Raw genomic sequence first — 22,607 nt, 5'->3', positions numbered from 1 at the left:
TCCAAGAGGTGCTCTGGTAAGAAGTGGTTGCAGGAAGAAGTGGTGTGTCGGGGCCACCACAGTGGGTAGACACACTGTCCCTGCCCAGTTTGGCTGGGAGCTGTACCCAGGTCTCAAACAGATGTCAGGTCCCCCAGCTGGCAAGGCTGGGGCACACGGGAGAGCACCATCAACCGGATCAGAGTCTCAACTAGCCCCTGCGTGCCTCTCTTCCATGACTTGTCCACACTCTCACTGATCGTGGTCCAGAAACCGAGAAGCCCCAGTTCTGAAACAACACAAACATTAGCTACCCAGTAAGCAATGGGCAAAGTTCTTGTCTATGGTAAACAATACAAAAATGGGCAGTGAGGCCCCGCTACTTCACTGCTGGGGTTCCTTAGGTTCACTGTTAATGAACAAGTACAAAATGGCTTCTTCCACATAAGGACAAACTTTGCACTAACATCTCTCCAAAACCAATTAGGTCTCCAGCTCTGGCCTTGGTTTAAGAGGTCTAAAAAAATAAACAAGTAACAGCCCTTCCCACGTTAGGGCCAAGACAAAGTGAGAGTTGGGCCCAAGATACCCTCCATGCAGGGTCCCTGGGTTACACACAGCTCTAGAAGCCAAGGGTTGTAAGCACATTCAAGTCATGGGCTTTGAGACTATATGACCGTGGTGGTTGCTTTTTCCCTTCTGTCACTGGTATGTCCATCATGGGCGGCTTGATGACTGCTGGATCCTTGGCCGTTCAGGAGGCCTGGACTGGTTCTGTTGGAGAAGGCTTCAAATTCCTTAGTTTAGTCAGATTTGTTTCTATAGGAATTTTGTCCCCAGGGTTACATGAGCTGACTTCTCTAAACAAAAATCCCCCATATGTCATCACCCCTCAGACATGCTTAGCTGTTTCTGAGGTTAGAGAGATCTCCTGTGAGCTCACAAGAGGGTCAAGATCTGTCTTGGGGCCAACATGGATGTCCATTGTCCACAACCCCACGTGATCATGGAGTCTCAGGCCCAGCCTGGAGCATGGTTTCCTTGCTGAAGGTAGGGTCCTCTTGCTCCAAAGCAGCCACATTTGTTCCAGAGAGAATTGAGGGAGTTATCCCTTCAATCTGTCTCAGCTTCTTCTGGGTCTAGTGGAGACTGAGCTGCAGGTCGCCATGGAGACAGCCTCTGCCCACAGCCTCTGTCTCAAAAATAAAAGTCTCAGAAGTCGGGCCCTCAGCCGAGCTGGGGCTGGTATCAGAGATGAACATCCCACTGGCCTCCCCGCCCACCCCTCCCGCCCTACACTTTTATTCTCCTGAAGATGGAAATCTTTAGGAGAAAGGAACCTTTGGTGGTTGATCAGACCAGAGAGCCCCAAAGCACCAGCTTAATCATGAACATCTGTGGTTCAGAAATAAGCCCTCTGCTCTGATCAACACATTTATAGCATGGAGTTTTAAAAATCAGTTTCTTCCCCCTACAGAAGCCTTGTTTGACAAGGAGAAATCTCCCTCATCCCTGTCTATGTACAATGTGCGGTCATTAACTGTTCACTGTGAGCACCTTCTGGGTAATAAGGATGGTTCAGAATAAACAGAAGCATTTGAAAGCCCCTGACCCCCCACCCCGTTCTACCATCTCCCAGAGGAGAGGGCACTGATTGAAGAAGCAGAAGTAACACCGCACGGCAGTATGCCCAGTGAGGGAAGGTGCAAGGGCACTGGGGTGCAGACTAAGAAGGGTCATGAGAAGGCTCTGAGAAGCACATGCTTGGTCACTTAATGGAGGAAACTGGCTTCCCCCCAATTCTTCTCATGGAGATCACTCCTACCCTTATTTGCACAAACACCGGAGAAGCTCCTGGGGGGGTAGACGGTGAAACCCAAGTGGCTGAAGATGGCTGCTAGCCGCTGTGCACAGGCAGTGGAGAGACATATGAAGTTGCTGAGGGGAATCGAGGAGGACCCACCAAGAAGGGGACACAGGAGAAAGGGTGGCTTAGCAGGAGTACGTTAAGGGAGAAAGCCAGGGACAGTGTCTGGGGCCACCTCCCTGCCACAGGGCAGATCGTCGGTAAAAGAACATACAGATCACAAAGCCATCATGGCAACAGATCGCATGTAATGTGGGCCATGGGCCACATCATACCTGTGAGCCCCTGTAGCTTCCTGTCTCCCCAGATTACAGCAATGTCCTTGGGATACATGTTTCCACCAAAGTCTTATCTCCCCCCTTGACTCTTGATGCTGTTTGAGAGCTGTCTTCCTGACATCACGACGCAGTGTATCAGCCCCTGCTCATGTCTTCCATGGCTCCCTGTGAAGTCCTGCTCAACTCCCTGAAATGGAGCTTGTGACCTCGGCAGCCTGGCCCTTACCCACCTCCATAGGTGCTTGGTCTGAGCTACCTGCCTAGTTCCTGAACTCCAGGACTAGCTGCCTTGCATGGATCCCAGGCCACCACCCAAGTGGCCCTCTTAGCCTGGGTTGAATGCTGTGTCCTCCTCCTAGCCAGATCCTTACTTCTGACTGCTCAGCACTCCCCGGCCTGGGAAAACCATGCAGCTTGTGCTGCCTTCCCTTCCCTGTGACTTTCCCTCCATCTTTGGTTTCATGCCCTTCACGGATACAAGAAGAGAAGACAGTCTGATGCCATGGCTCAGAACTATGGGACAGGTGAGCTGGCTGGGAATCCAACTCCACTGTCGGCTCGTTGTGTGGTTTTGCAAAGCTTATATAAACTATCTGAGCCTTGGTTTGTTCATCTGTAAGATGACCTCAAACCACAGCCCCGTTTGCCTTGGAGTGTTGAGAGAATGAAACGAGGTAGCTTGGAAGGGTCTCAGGTCTGCCTGGCCCTTGGTAACTGCTCAGTGAATTTGGCATCTCTACCGTCACCACTCTCTGCTGTTCCTTTGTTTAAAGTCTCTTCCACCTGCCTCTTGGTGAGTTCTTTCTCTACTGCTAGTGCCCAACTCAGACATCACCTCCTCAAGAAAGCTTGCCTTGATCCTTCACTCCCAGAGCTTCCTGACCCTTCGACCTCATGGCACGGGTAGAGAAGAGAAGCATCTGTTTGTCCCCTGGGTGTTGGATGAGGACTTCTGGAGGCCACAGGCCTTGGCCAGCCATGTTCCCCTGCCCTGTCCAGCCACTCAGCTGGGAATATCAGCACTTGGCATACTTGTACCCCATTTAAGGTCCAGAATCCTGGTTGTGAAGTTCTGGTTATCAGTTCTTATCATGATCTGCTTATGTGTCTTCCTCCTCCTTCTCTGTGAGGTTCTGGAGTGAAGAGACTTTGTCCTACTGGTTTGTTTTAGGCACTATACCTAGGTGATGCTGGTCTCTTGCAGGACCCCAGTTAGGTATGTGTTAGGCATGTGTGGGATTGACCTGGGCTATTCTTCACTGTTCTCTAACCTGCCCTGAGATTTCTTCATTCATGTTGTTTCTTCTCCCTTCTTGGCTGGTTAAAATATTACTCATCTCTAATTAAACACCATTCAGTTCTTCCCTGGTTTCCAGGGGGCAGAGATCACCGGTCCTTCCTCAGGTGGGTTTGGAACCTGAATTGACTGCGGCCTGTCCATGAGGAACCATTCACGGTCATGGTACAATGATCTTTTCCCCACTGGATTAGCAGCTTTCTTCGTTAACAAAAACCTGGTCTTTTTCATTGTTTCATTAACCCATGGGGGTAGACACACACATCATAATCTCAACCCTGTCCTCAGAGACCTTACCGTCTATAGGAAGAGGCAAGTCCAAAGGATTTCAGTCCTGAGTCTCGCATGAACTAGAATGAAGACTTCAGTATGGGGCTCCCGGGGAGCAGGTAGAAAGGGCTTCCAGCTCAGCTCTGGGGAGCAGGAAACCACCCCCTGGAAAACAGCTAAGGGTTAAGGAGGACTAATCCAGGGAGGAGTGCTGGAGGTAGAGGGCAAGGGGTTAAGAGCACAGACTTGAGCCAGTTTGCCTGGGTTGAAATCCTGATTCTGAAATTTGCTGAGTCTGCTGCTGGGGCGAACAGTCCACACCCACAGAACGTTAGCTATTGTATCTGTCTGTCATTTATTAACTCGGCTTAACTTCTGTGTTCCGGGCAAATGTTTGAGCGTTTGGTTATCCTGTGACATTCACCCTCGGGGAAGATTTTGCCAGGGGAAATGAAAACAAACTGAAGGACTGCAGGGACCCGTACCTGTATAGAGAAAGAGGACGGGGACTTCCTGCAGGGTCTCAGGGGAACCCGCGCGGACGAAGGCTTTAAGGCACATCTGCAATCATGACCCCAAACTGCATACTTCACATAGCAGAAGGCCTTGTTTTTATTTTTAAAATAAGCCAAAAAAGGACATAGCTCCCCAATTAAGAGTTTTAGTCGCCCTTCTTTCTTTCTTTATTTTTTTTCCCCCTGAGTTATGAGGTAGGGGAATACTGTTTGCAATAATTTCTTATGGACAGAAGCGACAATTGCACGTACTCACCCTGACTTAGTGCTTTTATGTAAGTCCAGAAGAACGAGCCCTGATTCTCCAGGACTTGCCAGAACTCTGGCTTGGTGCACGGTTAAGGGCAAGGTGCTCTGTCCTGGTTCCCTGCCCACCCTCACTGTCCCTCCACCGTCCCTCTTTCATTTCAGTGCTGGCAAACGGCTTTGGGGTCTAGTTAATTTTTTTCTGAGATGCATGATGGATAAAAGAGAAAATGCCCTTCCAGGTTGATGGAGACGGCTTCTGGAGAAAGCTCCCACGGCAAAATGAAGCCCTCCCCCTCCCCTGGCCCCCGAGGCTCTCTGCTTTTTCTTGAATCTGCCCAGCAGAAGCTGCAGCACTCTCGGATTATTCCAGGAATGGTTTCCTTTCAAACTCTGCTGTCAGTTTTCTTTAGGCAGATTAGGTGGTTTATGGATGCTTTTCTCTGAGCCCTGCGCCTTCAGTGACCCAGAACTGAAGACACCCCAGGGCAGGTTCTGCAAACCCCCCCCCCCTCCACCCCCACCGCTTTCCCTGCAGATTTCTCTGCCCGCTCCCACCCCAGGGACAGCCCAGACCTGACACCATCAGCATCTTCTGCACCCTGTGGACACCTAACTCTCTACCCACCAGCCCCCTAACCCTTGGAAGCCCCAGGCTCTGAGCCCTGCTGTCCTTGGAGCGTCAGGAAGCAGGAAACTCATTCCGAGTGAGGGTTGTTTCCAGGTCAGGAGAACAATTTCCTCACACTCCTGACAGCACTCTGTGGTCCAGCTGCAGAATTCTGGATTTAAGTCCCTTCTTTGTGAGCTTTCCTCTTCAAATCCTTCCGTAAGTAAGGGCCACCGTTTCTGCCCTTATTAAAAAGAGAGGAGGTTTTCGTTTCCAGAATGAAAAGCACCTGACTGGGACCGAGCACTTTTTTTTAGGCTCGGAGAAGGGAAGATAAATTCACTAGCATGGAGCACGCGCTGCCTGCCTCTGGGTCCACTGCGCCTGGGTTAATCCTCCCGTATTTCAACTCAGCCCGCGGCTGAGATGGTAGGAGAAGGGAGGGCTGAGCTGAACCATGCATGACCCGGACTCCCTGCTCTCTGAAACCCTCGGGATCTGCCCCTCCCCGGATAATAATCGATAATGGAAACGGCTTGGGTCAGAACACTGATGGCCGCCTCTTTTCGGTCCTTTGGGTTGCTTTGAATTCATTTCTGGAGATGGGGCAGGGATAAAGCGCAGACGTGAAGTGCTGAGTGTTCGCAGTTTCTCTCCCCCTGGCCGGCTTCCTCAGCCCTCTGGGGAGTAGACGTTCTTGCTGGGTTCCTCAGGCCACCGCGTATTGTGGGGATGATCCTGGTGAGGGATAGTTTGGGAACAGACACCGGGCTGGCGAGCGGACAGGAGGAAGGGGGTGGAGACTGGGTCATGTCCTGTGTGAGACTGCACGTTCGTGTGTGTGTGTACAGGCGAGACTGGGTCATGTCCTGCGTGTGGTCATGTCCTGCGTGAGACTGCACGTTCGTGTGTGTGTGTACAGGCGAGACTGGGTCATGTCCTGCGTGTGGTCATGTCCCGCGTGTGACTGCACGTTCGTGTGCGTGTGTCCAGGCGAGGCTGGGTCATGTCCCGCGTGTGACTACACGTTCGTGTGCGTGTGTCCAGGCGAGGCTGGGTCATGTCCCGCGTGTGACTGCACGTTCGTGTGCGTGTGTCCAGGCGAGGCTGGGTCATGTCCCGCGTGTGACTGCACGTTCGTGTGCGTGTGTCCAGGCGAGGCTGGGTCATGTCCCGCGTGTGACTGCACGTTCGTGTGCGTGTGTCCAGGCGAGGCTGGGTCATGTCCCGCGTGTGACTGCACGTTCGTGTGCGTGTGTCCAGGCGAGGCTGGGTCATGTCCCGCGTGTGACTGCACGTTCGTGTGCGTGTGTCCAGGCGAGGCTGGGTCATGTCCCGCGTGTGACTGCACGTTCGTGTGCGTGTGTCCAGGCGAGGCTGGGTCATGTCCCGCGTGTGACTGCACGTTAGTGTGCGTGTGTCCAGGCGAGGCTGGGTCATGTCCTGCGTGTGGTCATGTCCTGCGTGTGACTGCACGTTCGTGTGCGTGTGTACAGGCGAGACTGGGTCATGTCCTGCGTGTGGTCATGTCCTGCGTGTGACTGCACGTTCGTGTGCGTGTGTCCAGGCGAGGCTGGGTCATGTCCCGCGTGTGACTGCACGTTCGTGTGCGTGTGTCCAGGCGAGGCTGGGTCATGTCCCGCGTGTGACTGCACGTTCGTGTGCGTGTGTCCAGGCGAGGCTGGGTCATGTCCCGCGTGTGACTGCACGTTCGTGTGCGTGTGTCCAGGCGAGGCTGGGTCACGTCCCGCGTGTGACTGCACGTTCGTGTGCGTGTGTCCAGGCGAGGCTGGGTCATGTCCCGCGTGTGACTGCACGTTCGTGTGCGTGTGTACAGGCACACACACACTCTGTCTGACCCTCTTTGTTTCCCTTGCCCCCTCTCTCTGCAGTGGCCATGCCAGACCCCCACCATCCTCACTAGCCTCTGGCTCCCCTGCCTCCATCTCCTTCTTGGCAAACAGCCTTGCACCTACTCCCCCATCCCCATGGGTTCTCACTCAACCTTCCTCCTCCAGATTTAGAGACCTCCCCGAACCCAGACCCAGGGTTTTCTCCTCTTCCCCACTGCCACCCAGGCCCTGTCCTTCATCTTCTCCACGTCAGTCCTCCCTCGTTCCCCTCGGTGCACCTCAGGTTAAATGTGGGCCACAGCTCCCCACTTTCATTTAACCTCTTTCCTTCTCAAGGGACTGTCTCTCATTGGAAGTATTTCCATCTGCTCAAACCTTTCCTATTCTCAAAAAGCTAAGCCTCTGCTCCCCATCTTTCCATCGGCCTTCCTGTCCCTTTCTTTCATGGTCTGGGTTGTCACAGATGTCCCGTGTTCATGGTCTCCATTTCTTTCCCTCCCACTCAGGCATCAGCTCTCCTACACAAATACCTCTTCCCAAGATCACCAGTGAGTCCAGCGCCTTCACACCCAACAGCGTTTCTCCGTCCTCTTACCCTGAATCTCAGCAGATTTGACACTGGTGATGGTTTCCGTCTTCCTTTTTCTCCTCTTCTCTTGGCTTTCTGGAAACCACCGTCTGTGAGTTTTCTTCATACCTCTGATGGCACATTCCCAGTTGCCTTTGGAACTCCTTCTATGCGCTTTGTCTATCAATGATGACATTCTTACGGCTCTGTCTTGGGCTTTCTCCTCGTGCCACTCTGGGGCCTCTCGTTCATGCTCACAATTTCAGTTACTGTCTACATGGTGTCAGGTTCTGGATTTGTAACGTCCAGCCCAGGTCTCCACCTGGGATCCATGTCTGCTTACCCAATGGCCGCGCTGCCTCTCCGCTCACACTGTCCAGTGTTTCCACCAGCCATGTCAGGTGGAAATCCTGGGGTCCTCCTGGGTGCCCTCTCTCCTCTCACTTCATACCCTGGCAGTGGCACCCCAAATGTCTCTGAAATCTAACCACTCTCTCCTTCTCCACTGCTACTAGCCCCATCCCAACCCCAGCAATTGACTCCAACTCTCCCTGTTCACTATGCATTATGCACTTCCTCTAGACTCCACAGCTGGGCCAAAGTGCCCTCCTCAATGGGAAAACCTGATCATGAGACCCTCTTGTTTAAAGCTCTTAAGCAGCTTCTTGATGCTCTGAGGATAATGACCTTGAGGCGCTTCATGCTCTGGTACTATTTACCTTTCTAGCCTCGTCTGACAAATGCTCCCCCTCCCTGAGCTCTGCCCCCTCAGTTCCTCACAGGACACCCCAGAGAGAGGCAGTGGTTGCTATGAATAAGGGGTCTGGGGCAATGGGCCTGTGGTGGGGAAGCCATGTGTTTTCCCTACTCAGAGGTGACCTGCTCTCTGCTGCTGGGCGTGCGCTCATTCTACACCTTCTGCCTGGGACTCTCTCTTCCTTGCTTCATCGGTTCCAGCACAGCCTTCATCCCTCATCCAAAGCTCAGACTCTTTGGTGACACATGTTCAGAGGATGCCATGCTCTGCTGCTAGGTACCCCCAAGCCTCCTCTGATGTTCTTTGTCACTACAGTCATTTTGTGTGTACTTACGGGATCTTGGATGAATACTCATCTCCCCACCCACCACAGTGTAAGCTCCCCAAGGTCAGGAACTATGTCAGGTTTGCTTCCCGATGTATAACCAGTGAGCCGTGCAGTGCCTGGCATATGACTGTTGGCGAATGTTCGGTCTGTGAGCGAATGCTTAGGTCAGGTGCTTCCTGGGAGGCACTCGTCGCTGGTTTCCTATGTCTCTGCACATCTGCCTTTGTTGTGGACAATTTGTTTCAGGGTTTTCATATGATGAACAGCCTTGAAAGATTGAGACAAGGTCTCTCTTCAAGACCAAGGACAGGTTTGCTAACTTTCTGATAAGAAGGTAACGTCTTCCTCTGGGAGAAAGGGCCGGCACCCTACTGTCTGGTAGGAAAGATCTGGGTTCTCTAGAACAGGAATCCTACAGCATGGTTGGTTGTATATGTGGGTAGAGTCTGGCTCTTCTTCATCGCCCAGGCGGACCCAGAGCTCAGGTAACCAACACGAACCATGCGGGTCCCCTGACTGCTGCTGTCACTGACAGGCTGCCCGTCATCTCTGACACGGGAGTGTTGGGTCTTCTCCCAGCTTCCATGTCCATCCCTGGCTGGGTGAAATCTCAGTCAGACCTTTCACAGTTCTTGATATAAATTAGACTATTTTATTCATTCTGCATGTTTCTTGGACTTTGGTGTCAAGATGTGGGAAAACGAAGCACGAGAACATCATGAGCCCAGGCCCTTTTCGGGCTTCCAAGAGACAAACCACATCCCGGGATCACTGCTGACCAAAGTGGAGGCTTTGGTGACCAAGTTTCTTCTTTCCTCTCATAGTTGTATGTTCTCTTTTTTCTTCTTCTGATGTGTACCCCTTCTGATTTTACCCCTCCGAGTTCTTTCATCTCTGCTCTATTCCCTTTCAAGTGGGTAAGCTAGTTTCTTGCACAGGGTTTGCAAAATCGTAGTGGGGATTTCTAAAGGGGGAGAATGTTGCAGGTTCTGGAAAGGATGGTGGGAAAAGCCCTGGTTCAGAAGTTAGGGGACATAGCTTTTAGATCTGTTCCCATGTAACTAGTTATGTGAGATGGAGCAGGTCCTGAAACTCTGGCTTCCTTATCTGAGCTCACGCATGCATTCATTCATTCGTGCCCTCATTCATTCTACAATCACTTTTTAAATTATTTGACATAGAGGCGCCTGGGTGGCTCAGTGGGTTAAGCCTCTACGTTCGGCTCAGGTCGTGATCTCGGGGTCCTGGGATTGAGTCCCACATCAGGTTCTCTGCTGAGCAGGGAGACCGCTTCCGCCTGCCTCTCTGCCTACTTGTGATCTCTCTCTGTCAAATAAATAAATAAAATAAAATAAATAAATTATTTGAAATAAATGACACCATTGCTTCCTTCAAAGCACTCACATTCTAATGAGACAGATGAGAGAATTCAAGTTCCTAATGGGATGTGAAAAGCATGATAACAGAGGAGGTCCTGGGCACCCACTGCAGGGACCACATGGGCGGGCAGAGCAGCAAGAAGGAATCACAGTGAATTGTGCAGGCAGCTGGGGTCTCCCCCGAGTCTTGTGGGGCAAGTGCTTGGCCAGGAAGAAGGTCAAGAAGGAGGTTTCGGTCAAAGGAAGAAGGAAGTCCCAACAATTCCTGTTGAGCCTTGACTAACCAGGCTGTGCTTCTACCAATAGATGGCTCTAAGCCTCCAATGGTGTTCTTGGGGAGAGTCTTTATCACCCCCAGGGCCGTGAAAAGTGTACCTGCCAGAAGGCAGCAGGACAACACACTGAACTCTCCCATTAATCCTACCATCTAGGCCCCGTCATCTTGTCTGCCCAAAGGGGGTGGAATCAGTATCCCTCAGGGGGTGGTTGTGGGATGGGAGTGCTCAGCAGGGTCCTGGCACATGGCAAACATCCAAGCAACTGCGTCAAAACCAGGGGAACACTTTGAAAATTATTCATGACTTTGTTTTTGCCTCTTTGAGAACATGACCTTCTCCCTACTTGGCCCAGGATCTCCATCTGCCTGGGCTGGGAGGAGGGAGCAGCTATGAGAAAGAGAATCCTGCAGGGGGGTGGGGAACTAGAGGTAATTCTCCGTTTCCAACTGGCATAATAGGATTAGGCTGCAAGAGGTGAGGCTTGAGAAGCCTCAAGCTTGAGGTGGATTTATAGATTCTTTATTCCTTTACTTTGGTCTTCTCCCCCAACCCTTTATCATAGTTGTCCGAAGGAAGACAGGACAGTGCAAGGCATCTGGCCAGAAGATGCCAGACTCTCATCATTATTTACATCCATGCGAGTCAATGAAAAGAGCTGAGAAAACCTCAGCCCCCAGGGGCTGGCTGCCCTTCCAGAAGCCTGCAGGAGGACAGAGCCATGCTAGTTCCCAACGAGCTCCCGCTCCCCATGTTCTTCAAACAAGCATATGCTTGGGGGAAATGATTGGTCTGAAAATAGCCACATCTTACAGGTAGGAAAAAATATTTACTATCTCTTATTAATCGCAGAAAGGCACAAAGCAATCCCAAGATTTTGGAAGCATCAGGGAAGCTTTTCGATAAATCCTTGGAGGGCATTCAGAGATGGAGCCTGCAAACATGTCCGCTGATTTACATTTTTAAAAGGACAAAGTGTTGTTTTAGAATTCTCTGGATTCCTGTCTCTTAGAAACGCTGTTGGGCTCGCAAGGGGTTAGCACAGGATTAGACATGGTGACTGGAAGTATAAAAGTCTGCAAATTATCCTTCCTTTGGGGGTTATTGAGTTCTGTAGTTTGCTTTGCTCTTAAATGGTGCTTATTTGCTGCTTGTGGAAATGGAAACAGACACAGGATTTGTTCCAGGTCTGAGCACACGGAGTCGAGGGGCAAAGACACCAATAAGGCATCTCATTGTGTTCCTCGCTTTTTTCGTGAGAGGATGACATGTGGTGTTGTGCATTCAACAGATAAAGAGACGATTGCTATCAAATATTTGAGGCATTTCCTCCCACTCTTGAAATTTGACATTTAATTTCTTTCCCTTCCAAAATAATATTTGACATATTTTAAAAAGCCAAAAAGTGCCATGAGGCTTAGAGTGAAAAATAACAGTCTGTGCCTAACAAGGAATGGCGACAAACCCTTGAAAGTCTTTTGCCTGTTTGTTCTACTTTTTAACGTGTATATTTCTAAATAATAGACTTGTACTCCTATTTGTAGATTTTTCAATTCCTGGGACTTCCTACTGTGGAAGATGAAGATTCCTTTTTTTAATGTCCCCTCCCCACCCACACCTCCATGCAATAAACATTTCCCAGAGGTGCCGCCAACCATGGCTGTTCAGTGCTCATGTGATCATGACTATTTCTGCATGTTTCACAGCAACGCAGCATGTCCTTTTGTCGTTGCCACGGTTGCTCTGTGTCATCTATTTGGGAGTCTACCTTCAGGTGGACTTTTGAATAGAGGGGATGTCATGTGACTGACCTGGCCAACAAGCTTCAGAGCATTTAATAGCTGATGTGAAATTCTCCAGGGCTCTCTTTGCATTGGGCATTGCTAATTACCCATGTTCTAGAGGATGATTGTTCTATCCATCCGGGTCTTTTGTGACTGTGATGAAGAACATCCCTTTTTTAACTTGCAGAGAGCATATAGCATAAGCAAAAGATAAGGTTTGATTGTTTTAAGCTACTGTGGTTTGGAGGTTGATGTTGGTTATCACACTGTAACCAAAGTTTTCTTAACTGAGTTCTTTCCTGAACAAATATTTATTTTTCCTGGAAATAGCAATGCATCATTTAAAAAGATTTGCTTAATTTTCTCCATACCAATCAGAAATACAACTCAAAGTCTACACAAAGTGGGGCGCCTGGGTGGCTCAGTGGGTTAAGGCCTCTATCCTCGGCTCAGGTCGTGATCCCAGGGTTGTGGGATCGAACCCCGCATCGGGGCTCTCTGCTCAGCAGGGAGCCTGCTTCCTCCTCTCTCTCTGCCTGTCTCTCTGCCTACTTGTGATCTCTGTCTTTCAAATAAATAAATAAAATCTTAAAAAAAAAAGTCTACATGAAGGGTCTGAATCTCTTCTCAGAATTCTTTACCAGAGACTCTATTAATATGATCCTTTCTCTATTCAAGGATGACCCTCTAGCCTCCTGCACAATTGTCTTCCTGGTGGTTCTCATCACCTCTCTGCTGTGGAGCGTAAATCCCCAGTGACTTGTGTTTGGTCCATGAGATGTAAGTAGTAATGTTGTGTGTGACCTTTGGAAAGTGTGTTAAGAAGAGGCTCATCTTTCTCTTTCCTGCTTCAAGCTGCATGGAATAGAATGTGATGGCTGGAGCTCTGGCTGCCATTTTGGACCATAATGCTAGGATATCCTGAAGGAGTCCAGATTCCTAATAATTGTGGAACCTCCAGACAAGCACTGGGCTGCCTATCATCACACTTAATTTTTTAATGTGAAAAATAAACTTAAATATCATTTAATATGGGGTTGAATTTCTGGTCACATGAGGTTGAAGCTGATTCCTTGTACTTAGCTAATTCCTTTGTTTTGGTGAAGAACATCCTCTTATATGTTGTGGTTTGGTTAAGAAATAGAAGTGACTGTACACCCTAAGTATGAGGGGGTTTATACATAAAAAGAAACTGCTAAATCATTCCTTCACAGCTTTTATCAAAATTCATTCCAAATGGATTAAATAATTAAAATGTAAAATGGGAAATTGTAATATATAGGTAAATAATTATGACTTTAATCTGAAGGCTTTCTAAAAATGATGCTAGTAAAAACTAAAAACAAGTTGAGTGAGGTTTAAAAGAAAAATAAAATCTTTCATAGGACATATCATACCAAAACTAAAATATATGAAAATTTTATAGGAAACCATAATTAAAATACAGGGCTACTGATCAGAGTTTCTTTCCTTTCATCAGGGTTTCTCAATGTTGGCATGACAGACGTTTTGGACTGGATAACTCTTTGTTATTGGGAGGGGTGTCTGTCCTGCTCATTGTAGGATGTTCAGCAACATCTCTGGGTACTAGATGCCCGGTAGAGTCCTCTGCCCTAGTTTTTGACAACCCAAAGTATCTCTGGACATTGCCACATGCCCTTGAGGAGCAAACTCAGCCCCAGCTGAGACCTGTAGCTCTACATGGTAGTTCTCACATTTGAGCATGTGTCCACACCACATAGAGCATGTGTAAAATACAGACAGCTGAGTCTTCTCCCTAGAATTTCTGACGTAATAGGTCTGGGGTGGGGGGCGTTGAGAATTTCCTTTTTTAGAAAGTTCCCTGGTGGTGCTGAAGAAGTTGACCTGGGGAACACACTTTGAGAATTGCAAGTAATCACATCATCCCCTAAAGTATGAAAGCAGCAATAATATTGACATTTCCAGGACACAGAAATGTTATGGTCATAGGTAGTCAAGGTACGTCTTGACAGTGGAGTTCAGGAGTTGAGAAACCATGTTCTTACATGAGATTGCAAGATGGAGGCAAAAGATGTGATTTATGGATCAGATGATTTGGTTTACATTTGCTCTAAACTTAGTGATTTTTCTTAAGTTTAATATCACTAGAGAGATGACCAAAATGAAAGAAACAATGATAAAGATGATAGCAATGGATCTTAGTCTGTGATGCAGGTGCCCATCCATCTTTACTAAAACTTTTCCCAATTGCTTGTTAAGCTTCCCGTGATAAATTTTTTGCAAATGTCCAGGGGCTGTGTAAAACAAACAAACAAAAAAACTTTGCAACATTTTTCACTTATAGCTACATCACATTTAATAGTTCACCTAAATAATTTTTGTTGGAATAGCAGAAAACTGCTGGAATTTATGCTGTATACCTTTTGCCAGATAGGCAAAAAAAAAACCCCAAAAACAAAAAACAAAAAAACAAAAAAAAATCATGATGGTCTGAATGTCAACAGATGGCTTATACATATTCCAGGTTTACCAGACATGACGCAGTTTTAGACCATCGCTTTTGAGCACCAACTGCATGCCTTGTGTCTTATTACAGCCATGTGAACCCACACCCGCAATGATCTATCTCATGCCAGCAAGCTACAGACAAAGCCAATAGCCCTGTGCTGGCAACATTATTTTATTGTTGTCTCCTTAATCTCCTCTATTCTTTTGCAATTACTTTTATTAGTATTGCTCATTTAATGAGACCTTGGAGTTTGGAGCCAGATGTGCGGTTAGTTAAATCTGGAAGACTCTAATGGAATTGAGTTCAAACCAGGTTAAGAGTAAGAGAATTACAAATCTCTTAGCATACTGCTTTGTGAACTTTGGCACCCCAGAAATTAGTGTAGGCTCCAAACGGGAAGACCCGAATTAAGGTTCAGAGACCATGTGGGCTCCTAGCTGACATGTGGTGTGGAACAAACAAGACAGGGCACGCTCCCTGTCTCACGGAGACTGTAGTCTTCTGGAGGTGAAGGACAGTAAGAGGCAAGCAAGCAAGACCACCAGGCATCGTGATAACTTGTGGGAAGGGAGGAAGCAGAAATGACGTGGAGGGGTGCTCAGGAAAGCTCTCTGAGGAAGTGATAGTTAAGCTGATGCCTGGATGATGGGAAGGAGCTGACTCAGGGAAAGCAAGAGGAATGTCATCACTGTTTGTTAGAAGGAATAGAGTATTCGAGTTGTGGGATCCAAGTTGTTTTGTGCCCCCAAGGAACTGTGGGGACACCTGAATGACCGGAGACTATAGGGGCAAGTCAGGTGGCCACTTCTGAGGCTAGAAGCTACTAGACCCAGAGATGTTGCATGGAGCAAATGGAAATTGGACCCTGAGAATATCTAGGGTTTTTTTTTTTTTTTTTTTTTTTTAAATAACCTCTGTGGCAATGTGCTGATGAATAAGTCCTGTAGAAAAAGTGTCTTTGGGATCAGAGCTGTAAATATTCATGATCCCACCAGTCTGTGATGTCATCAGAGGCATGATTTTGACCCTTTGTACAAAGGGTGGGCAAGACAGAGGTAATATTTTGATTAATCGAATTGCCTTACATGGAAATATTAATTTCATACTTGATACCACACTTCCAATAGGGCACAGTGGTAGCAGTAAATCTACCTGATGTCGCCTCTTCATCCTTCCTATCAGTAACAATGGCTGGCCTGCCTCTGACCAACATCTTGTCCCACACTGTGTCCCTGATCAATGCCTACAGTCCCCTTCCCAGAGGTCTCTGCTCTGCTCTGTCTTCCTGGCCTAGGTCCCCTCCTCCCCTGTGGGTGCTTCTGCTTCTGTCAAGGTCAAGTTCAGACACACACCCACCTGGGAGTGAGGTCAGTAGGAGTGAGTGAACTGCCAAGAACTCTTACAGCAATGGATGCTTCTCTTGCTGGCTCTCATATTTGCCTTGTGTAAGCAGGAGCTAGATCATTCATTTACTTAAGTTATTCTCTGGACCTGTTGCCTTATACATAACAGATACGAGAAAGTATGTATTGAATTCCATTCTTACTAGCAGTTACCACTTATTGAGCGATTAATTGGTCAAGGGATCTTCCAAGTGTTAGTGATTTAATCCTTATGTGATGGTCAATTTTAGGAGGAAAATTGACTGTGGTGCCCAGATACTAGGTCAAACACTTTTCTGGATGCTTCTCCAAATATATTTTCAAATGAGATTAACATTTTAATCAACAGACTTTGAGTAAAGCAGATAGTCTCTATAATGGGGGTGGGCCTTGTCAAATCAGGTGAAGGCATCAATAGACAGAAACTGACCTTCCCTGAGCAAGAAGGAATTGTGCCAGCAGATTGCCTTTGCATTGCACTGAACGCTCCTTGGGTCTTCCGCCTGCTGGACCATCTTGCAGATTCTAGACTTGCCATTCTCCACCACTGTGTGAGCCAATTCCTTAACACATCTCTCTCTCTCTCTCTGTGTCTCCCTTTGTGGTCTGTTTGTCTCTCTAGACACCCTGTTGGTTCTGTTTCTCTGGGGAACCCCAATAAATAACACACTTTATATTTTACTATCTATGCCCATTTTAGAGATGAGGAGGTTGAGGCAATAAGCACAGTGCCTGAAGGCAGACACTTGATGAGTGTGAAGCCAAGATTCCAGGCTAGGTCTTTCTGAGCCACAGCACCTTTCCTGAAGGTCTTCCTTCAAGTTCTGCTTCTCCTGCAGAACTTGAAGGAAGAGAACACAGGGACCTGCTGATAACACACACTATTTACTATAAATCCTCTCTCCTTTTTAGTATTCTCCAGGTACACTGGGATCTTATAGCACATGAGAATCGTGCAAATTTTCCTTTAGCAGAGAAGGCTGGTCAATAGCTATGTATGCGGTACATGCGTTTCACCTATTTAGGCCCTATATATGCAATCCTCTCATTTACAGTCATAATTTCCAAAAACATCTTGAAATAACACACAATTTCCACACACAGTCAACTACAGGATCTTCAGGAACACAAGAGAGAACTAAACTGACATCAGTTTAAAATTCACGGTTTTGCCAAAAATAAGATTATATCTCCCCTCCCTTACAAAAAAGCAATTACAATAAAGAGAAATAAGCAGTACATGTGGATGAAATTAAAATAGAGAAAAACAAACAGTGCACACAGAGTCCCGAGCCTCTTGATGTCTCTCGCCGTGGGCTAAAGTCCCATCTTGAGGTCAAAACTTCAAAAGTAGCCTCAAACTGGAACCTTTCCATAGGAAGAGCCAGCAGTGAATATTGACCTCAGGATCAATTGTTTCTGTTTAAGCTGCAGACTGCTCCAGTTGGAGACAGCAAGCCAGGCCCCAGCTGAAAAAGAGCTGTTCGTCACCCCCAAACACATAAGAACAATCTCGCTGCTTCTCAATTAAAATGATTCTTCCCGGAACAGAGAAGATGGTGATGAAGATATTGATCTTGTTTGTGCTTGGGATGAACTACCCATCTTGTGCAGGTAAGGAACTCGAAGACACAGGTCCCCTTCCCCAAACGCTGTGGCCCCCGTGCCTCATCTCACTATGTCCCTGTGTTCTTGTGGGTCCAGGTTTCCCGGTGTACAACTATGACTCGTCCTCCTTGAGGGAAGCCCTCCGTGCGTCTGTGGCAAAAGTGAATTCCCAATCTCTGAGCCCGTATTTGTTTCGGGCATTCAGAAGCTCCGTAAAAAGAGTAAGTGCATTTACATCTTCTTGATTCCTTTTAATATGTGCTGCTTTCTGCTATTTATTTATTTTTTGTCTGTTGGGTAAACTTTGAACATTTTTCCAGGTTTAAAAGATAATAGCTAGTCCTCTCTTTCATACTGTTTTTGGACAGAGAAAGAATTTAATAACAGTTATTGTCCTAAGGCCTCATAGCCCGTTTGAATGCAGGATTCTTCTGGGGTGTCTTCTCTCTGGCCTGGTTTCCCATTTCCAGATGTTGCACTGCATGTGTCCTGCTCTGCTTCTGTATCCACAGCCTCCATGGTTCCTCTTGAGATGTTTTAGTAAGAACTGCTCGTTTATGAGAAAGGAGACTTTCTCGATTTCAGCAGTCCTGCTCCTTGTACTTGGAGGCAATAACTTCTGGCTTTTAAGCCCAAGAAATCCCAACTTCCTTTGTCAATTTGGTGATGGTTTGTTTCCTGTTAGCTTAGGGAAATGGGGAAATGTGAATTTTCTTGGGCTTCCAGTGACTTGGTTTGTGATTGGCAAAGAAAGAAATGCAGAAATTCACTTCCAAGGAAATGAGGAGCCTGGACAGAGAGTTACCTTTCCCTCCTCTGTCCGCAGGTGACTTCACGGCTTACTCACTGTCCAGGCATGGGAGGAGCAGAAATTCCCCCAGGGTAGTGGGTGCTAAGATGGGAGAAGAAGCAATAGAACGTGTGTGTGTGTGTGTGTGTGTGTGTGTGTGTGTGAGAGAGAGAGAGAGAGAGAGAGAGAGCAAGAGAGAGATTTGGAGGGAGAGGGAGAAGGCGAATGAGTGAGTGAGAGAGATTTATCATAAAGAATTAGCTTATACTATATGGAGGTTTGGTAAATCCAAAATCTTTAGGGTCGGCTGATGGGTTGGAAACCCAGGAAAGAACCAACACTGCAGTTCATATCTGAAGGCAGTCTGCTGGCAGAATCCCTTTTTGCTCAGGAAAAAGACTGTCTGTTCTATCCAGGCCTTCAACTGATTACATGGGGCCCACCGACATTAAGGAGGATGATCTGCTTTACTCAAACCTACTATATTAAAATATTAGTCCTGGGGTACCTGGGTGGCTCAGTGGTTAAGTGTCTGCCTTCAGCTCATCCCAGGGTCTTGGGATCAAGTCCCACATTAGGCTCGTTGCTCAGTGGGGAGTGTGGTTCTCCCTCTGCCTCCCCCTTCCCTGTCTCTCATGAATAAATAAATAAAATCTTTAAAAAAATAAAATGTTGGTCCCATCCAAAAAACACCTTCACAGAAATATCCAGTGTTTCACCAAATATCTCAACATCATGGCCCAGTCAAGTGGATACATAAAATTAACCATTATAATTACCAAAAGGAATTGCTATTGGTTTTTTATTGCTCGGATATTTTTGTTTCTTTTTGGAATAAAAAGCCAAAATATGCTCAAAGTTTAGAAAATATAATAAGAAAGAAGAAACCGAAAGTACTATCTATTATCCATTCCTCTGAGACACCCACTATGAACGTGTAGGAGAAGGCCTTTTTTGATCCTTTTCATATATTGGTATAAAACATATTTTTAAAAAGTAAAACAGGAGCATTGTGAAATAGCAATTCCAAAATACCACGATTTACCTCAGCAAGGATGCTGGATTTGGGATTTTCTCTAGTTGATTCTTTATTATCAAACATTGAAGTTGTCCCACCTTTTTCAAACAACACAAAGTAGAAATTAATGGGTTGAAAGTGAGTTTGGATGAAAAAGCAAAACCATTAGGCTTTTTTTCTTATTCTGAAAAGAGTGCTTAAAGATGCAAAGAAAGGTTGCAAATTTATCTCATAGTTCAATAAAATTATCTGCACTCAAAAAAAATCCCACATTTTCATCTTTTTAACTCAGCCTTTGTGTCGTCAGTTTGTTTTCATTGGATTGCTTTAAGGGAATTGCCGGAGCACAATCTGAATGGAGAGACCCAACAATACACTCCAGCAGGAGAGGGCTTTATTATTTTTTTTATAAGGTTCAGATTTAATATCTAATATTTTAAAATTATGAATAAATTCAGTAATAAATATTGTCAAAGCTGAATTTTTAGTCTCATTTGTTTTCAGAAAACTTTACTTCTTTGAGCACTCTTTGTCCACTGTTAGACAGAGATGTGAAGGTCCCCCATCCCAGGCTTGGAGTTTGTCTTTTATTTCCAAACACAGTGTTCTAGCTGTGCCCATCCTTCCCAATGCATGAGTGGTCAGGGCACTCACAGAGGGTTCTCCCTACCCTCTCCTCACTGGGAAATTGGTTGAATGTGTGAGGACTCAGCCTTGTCAAGGTGGGCTCTAGGACTGAAAAGGACTAGAGTTTTGGAGTCTGAGGGTATGGTTGGGTACTGGGTCATGGCAGCTCCCAACTGGCCTCCCTGCCACCATCTTGTCTCTGCCCCAGTGTGGTCTCTTTGCAGTACCCATAGTGATTTACATCTTAGTTCTTAAATTCTGAGAAGTCCCCATTGCAATGAGAATGACATCTATACACCGTCCCATGGGTGACAAGATCATAAATTATGTGACACAAGCTGTCTCTCAAACATCATAGTGTATGGTTCTCCTCTTGTTCATTTTTCTCCAGCAAAAACAGCTGGGCTTATTCTGCCCCAGGACATTGGCCTTGCTTTTTCCACACAGGACAGGCTCTTTCCCATTCTATAAGCCTTGGAAGGATTTCTCTGGCACTTTCTCTACAGTAGCTACTTTCTCCTCCCTACCCCCATTACCACGCTGTTTGTTCCTTCATAACACCAAAACCTTCTAGAATGACCTTACTAACTTCTTTTTAAGGTGTTTACTCTGTGGCTGTATGTAATCTAAGCTGGAATCTAAGCTGCGCAGGGTCTCCCCTACTTTGTCTTTGGGGCTGGACACACTGTGGGTGATCTTTAAGTCATGGGATTTCTGTGTCATCAGAGCATCACACATTTGTCACGATGTCTGGAAGTTTCCCCCCCGTATCCCACCCTTGGTGTAAAGGAATAGACAATTGTGAGAACTCATTCATGGACCACCGCTGATCAAGCAGGAAGCAGGATGGGGGAGTACTGTAGGGCAGTAGAGCAGAGATGTATTTACAACTTCATTTCTTATTTCAGGGATTATTAAGAAATTATGGGTCATTCTTTTAGGAAAATGACCCTTAAAAATACAGTTGGTTTTCATTATTTGTCGCAGTTGTGTTCTATAAAGTCACCATGCACACTAAATTAGTACCTGCTGAACCACTGCTCCTGTTCTAATGCCTATGTCCTCTCCATGTGGCACACCCAAACCTTCTAGTGCTTCGGAGCATGGACAGCACTCTGAGACTACACATGGGGGCCATGTGAAACAGCAAAATCACCAAGAAAAAAACCCCACAAAAATGAGAATAACACAGTCCAAAATAAACCATAAAAGTGACACTTGTCTACAGTATGACAGCTGAAGCTAGAAGGCAGAGCTCTGCCTTGTTTGGTCTCAGTAGGGAATGTGTGCATGGGGAAATTCAAGTTCTTTGGCACTCAGTGCCTGTCCATGGATGACTGCAAAGAGTCCCTGAACATTGACTTCGGGGATTATGATATATTTTGGTGAGGAGGCACATTTGCAAAAAAGGAATCTCTGAATCATGAGGATCAACAATAAATTAAGTCATTAGAAGTAACATTGACCTTGTAGTTCAGACACCTAAGTTCTGGTTCCGTTTTTTTAAAAAAAGTGTTATATGCCTTTGGAAAAGCGCTTCTGGTCCCAGACTGTGGGGGTGGAACTGGGGGATTGCTAAAACCACTTAACAGCTTTCCCAGGGAAAGAGTCTAACTTTTCCTCATTGTGCAGGAAGAAATATTTGTAGCATCGTAAACTTCAGAAGCTCCCCAAGGCAAACTGATACTCTGTTTTTTGTGAAGGTCAACGTTCTGGATGAGGACAGCTTGAACATGGACCTAGAGTTTGGCATTCGGGAGACAACATGCAGGAGAGATTCTGGAGAAGACCCTGCTACGTGTGACTTCCAAAGGGGCTACTATGCGGTAAGTTTGGCAGGAAACGCCATATCCCAGAAATTAGCAGGACAGAGCACCTCACTTCTTCCATGACCTGGAGCTGTTTCAAGTCATAAGGAGAGCTTGGCCCCTGCCTGGCATCCAGCCCCACTGGGAGGCATCAACTGTATCCATACTGAGTTCCCCGGGGTCGGGGTGGTGTGGCTTGGTGGTTTGAGGACTGGAGTCCGTGGTCTTGAGTGATCCTGGCAAATTATTCCCTGTTGCCTCAGTTTCCTGTCTCTTGGAATGGGTAGAAAGATGGTTCCAGGCAAAGTGAATACAAAGAGGCCAACCCCAAAGGCAAATTCCAGAGATGTTTCCAATTCCATTTTAAATGAATCGAAAACACCCACTGTGTTATTGGAGTGAGTTGCATTATTTTGTAGTTGACTACTGTGTGGTATCTGTCCTCCTCCTCCTCACTGACTTGGGCTCCATGGGGTCAGGATCATGGTGTGTTCAGTTTTGTTTCCCTGGCAACCAGAGCATGGCCCCATACTTTCTTTAACACCCATGGGCAAGGGTCTGGTGGATAAGGTTAGCGCTAACACTTGCTCTCCTGGGTTTTGGTGTTCAGATGTATGAATTCTCCGGTTTTGTTACTTTATGAGTTTGTTACTTGACGAGTTACTTTGTGTCAGGGTCCCTTCACAACAGTGTAAATTCTGAAAAGGAAATCATTTGTTTTGTTGTTTCATGGGAATTTTCTCTGTAACTGTTTTATGAAGGACTCAAACCCATGTGTCACCGTGTCTGTTCCTAACAGAATCTCACATCAAAGAAGAGAACAAAGTCCTTTGTGTTCTTCCCACTTCCTTTTGTTTCACTGGGAAACTTCCGGGCA

General features: G+C 46.8%; 1 protein-coding gene across 3 annotated transcripts in view; it reads left to right on the top strand.

Moving 5' to 3' along the window:
• The first annotated feature begins 5,085 nt into the window (after window positions 1-5,085).
• SPP2 (secreted phosphoprotein 2) overlaps window positions 5,086-22,607 on the top strand; it is a 32,922-nt gene continuing 15,400 nt past the window's right edge. Inside the window, exons 1-5 of one of the 3 annotated variants that reach the window (XM_059167650.1) lie at window positions 5,086-5,281; window positions 12,685-12,786; window positions 17,308-17,493; window positions 17,584-17,708; window positions 21,626-21,748. In XM_059167650.1, the coding sequence (XP_059023633.1) occupies window positions 17,412-17,493; window positions 17,584-17,708; window positions 21,626-21,748 (330 nt within the window). In that variant the 5' untranslated portion in view covers window positions 5,086-5,281; window positions 12,685-12,786; window positions 17,308-17,411. Of the gene's footprint in view, window positions 5,282-10,928; window positions 11,038-12,684; window positions 12,787-17,307; window positions 17,494-17,583; window positions 17,709-21,625; window positions 21,749-22,607 lie in introns of those variants that run through there. The other 2 variants (XM_059167648.1, XM_059167649.1) reach the window with 2 other exon arrangements.

This window comes from Mustela lutreola, chromosome 3 (assembly GCF_030435805.1).
Source record: "Mustela lutreola isolate mMusLut2 chromosome 3, mMusLut2.pri, whole genome shotgun sequence".
In the NCBI taxonomy this organism is placed as follows: Eukaryota; Metazoa; Chordata; class Mammalia; order Carnivora; family Mustelidae; genus Mustela; species Mustela lutreola.
This window is presented reverse-complemented; position numbering and strand designations above follow the sequence as displayed.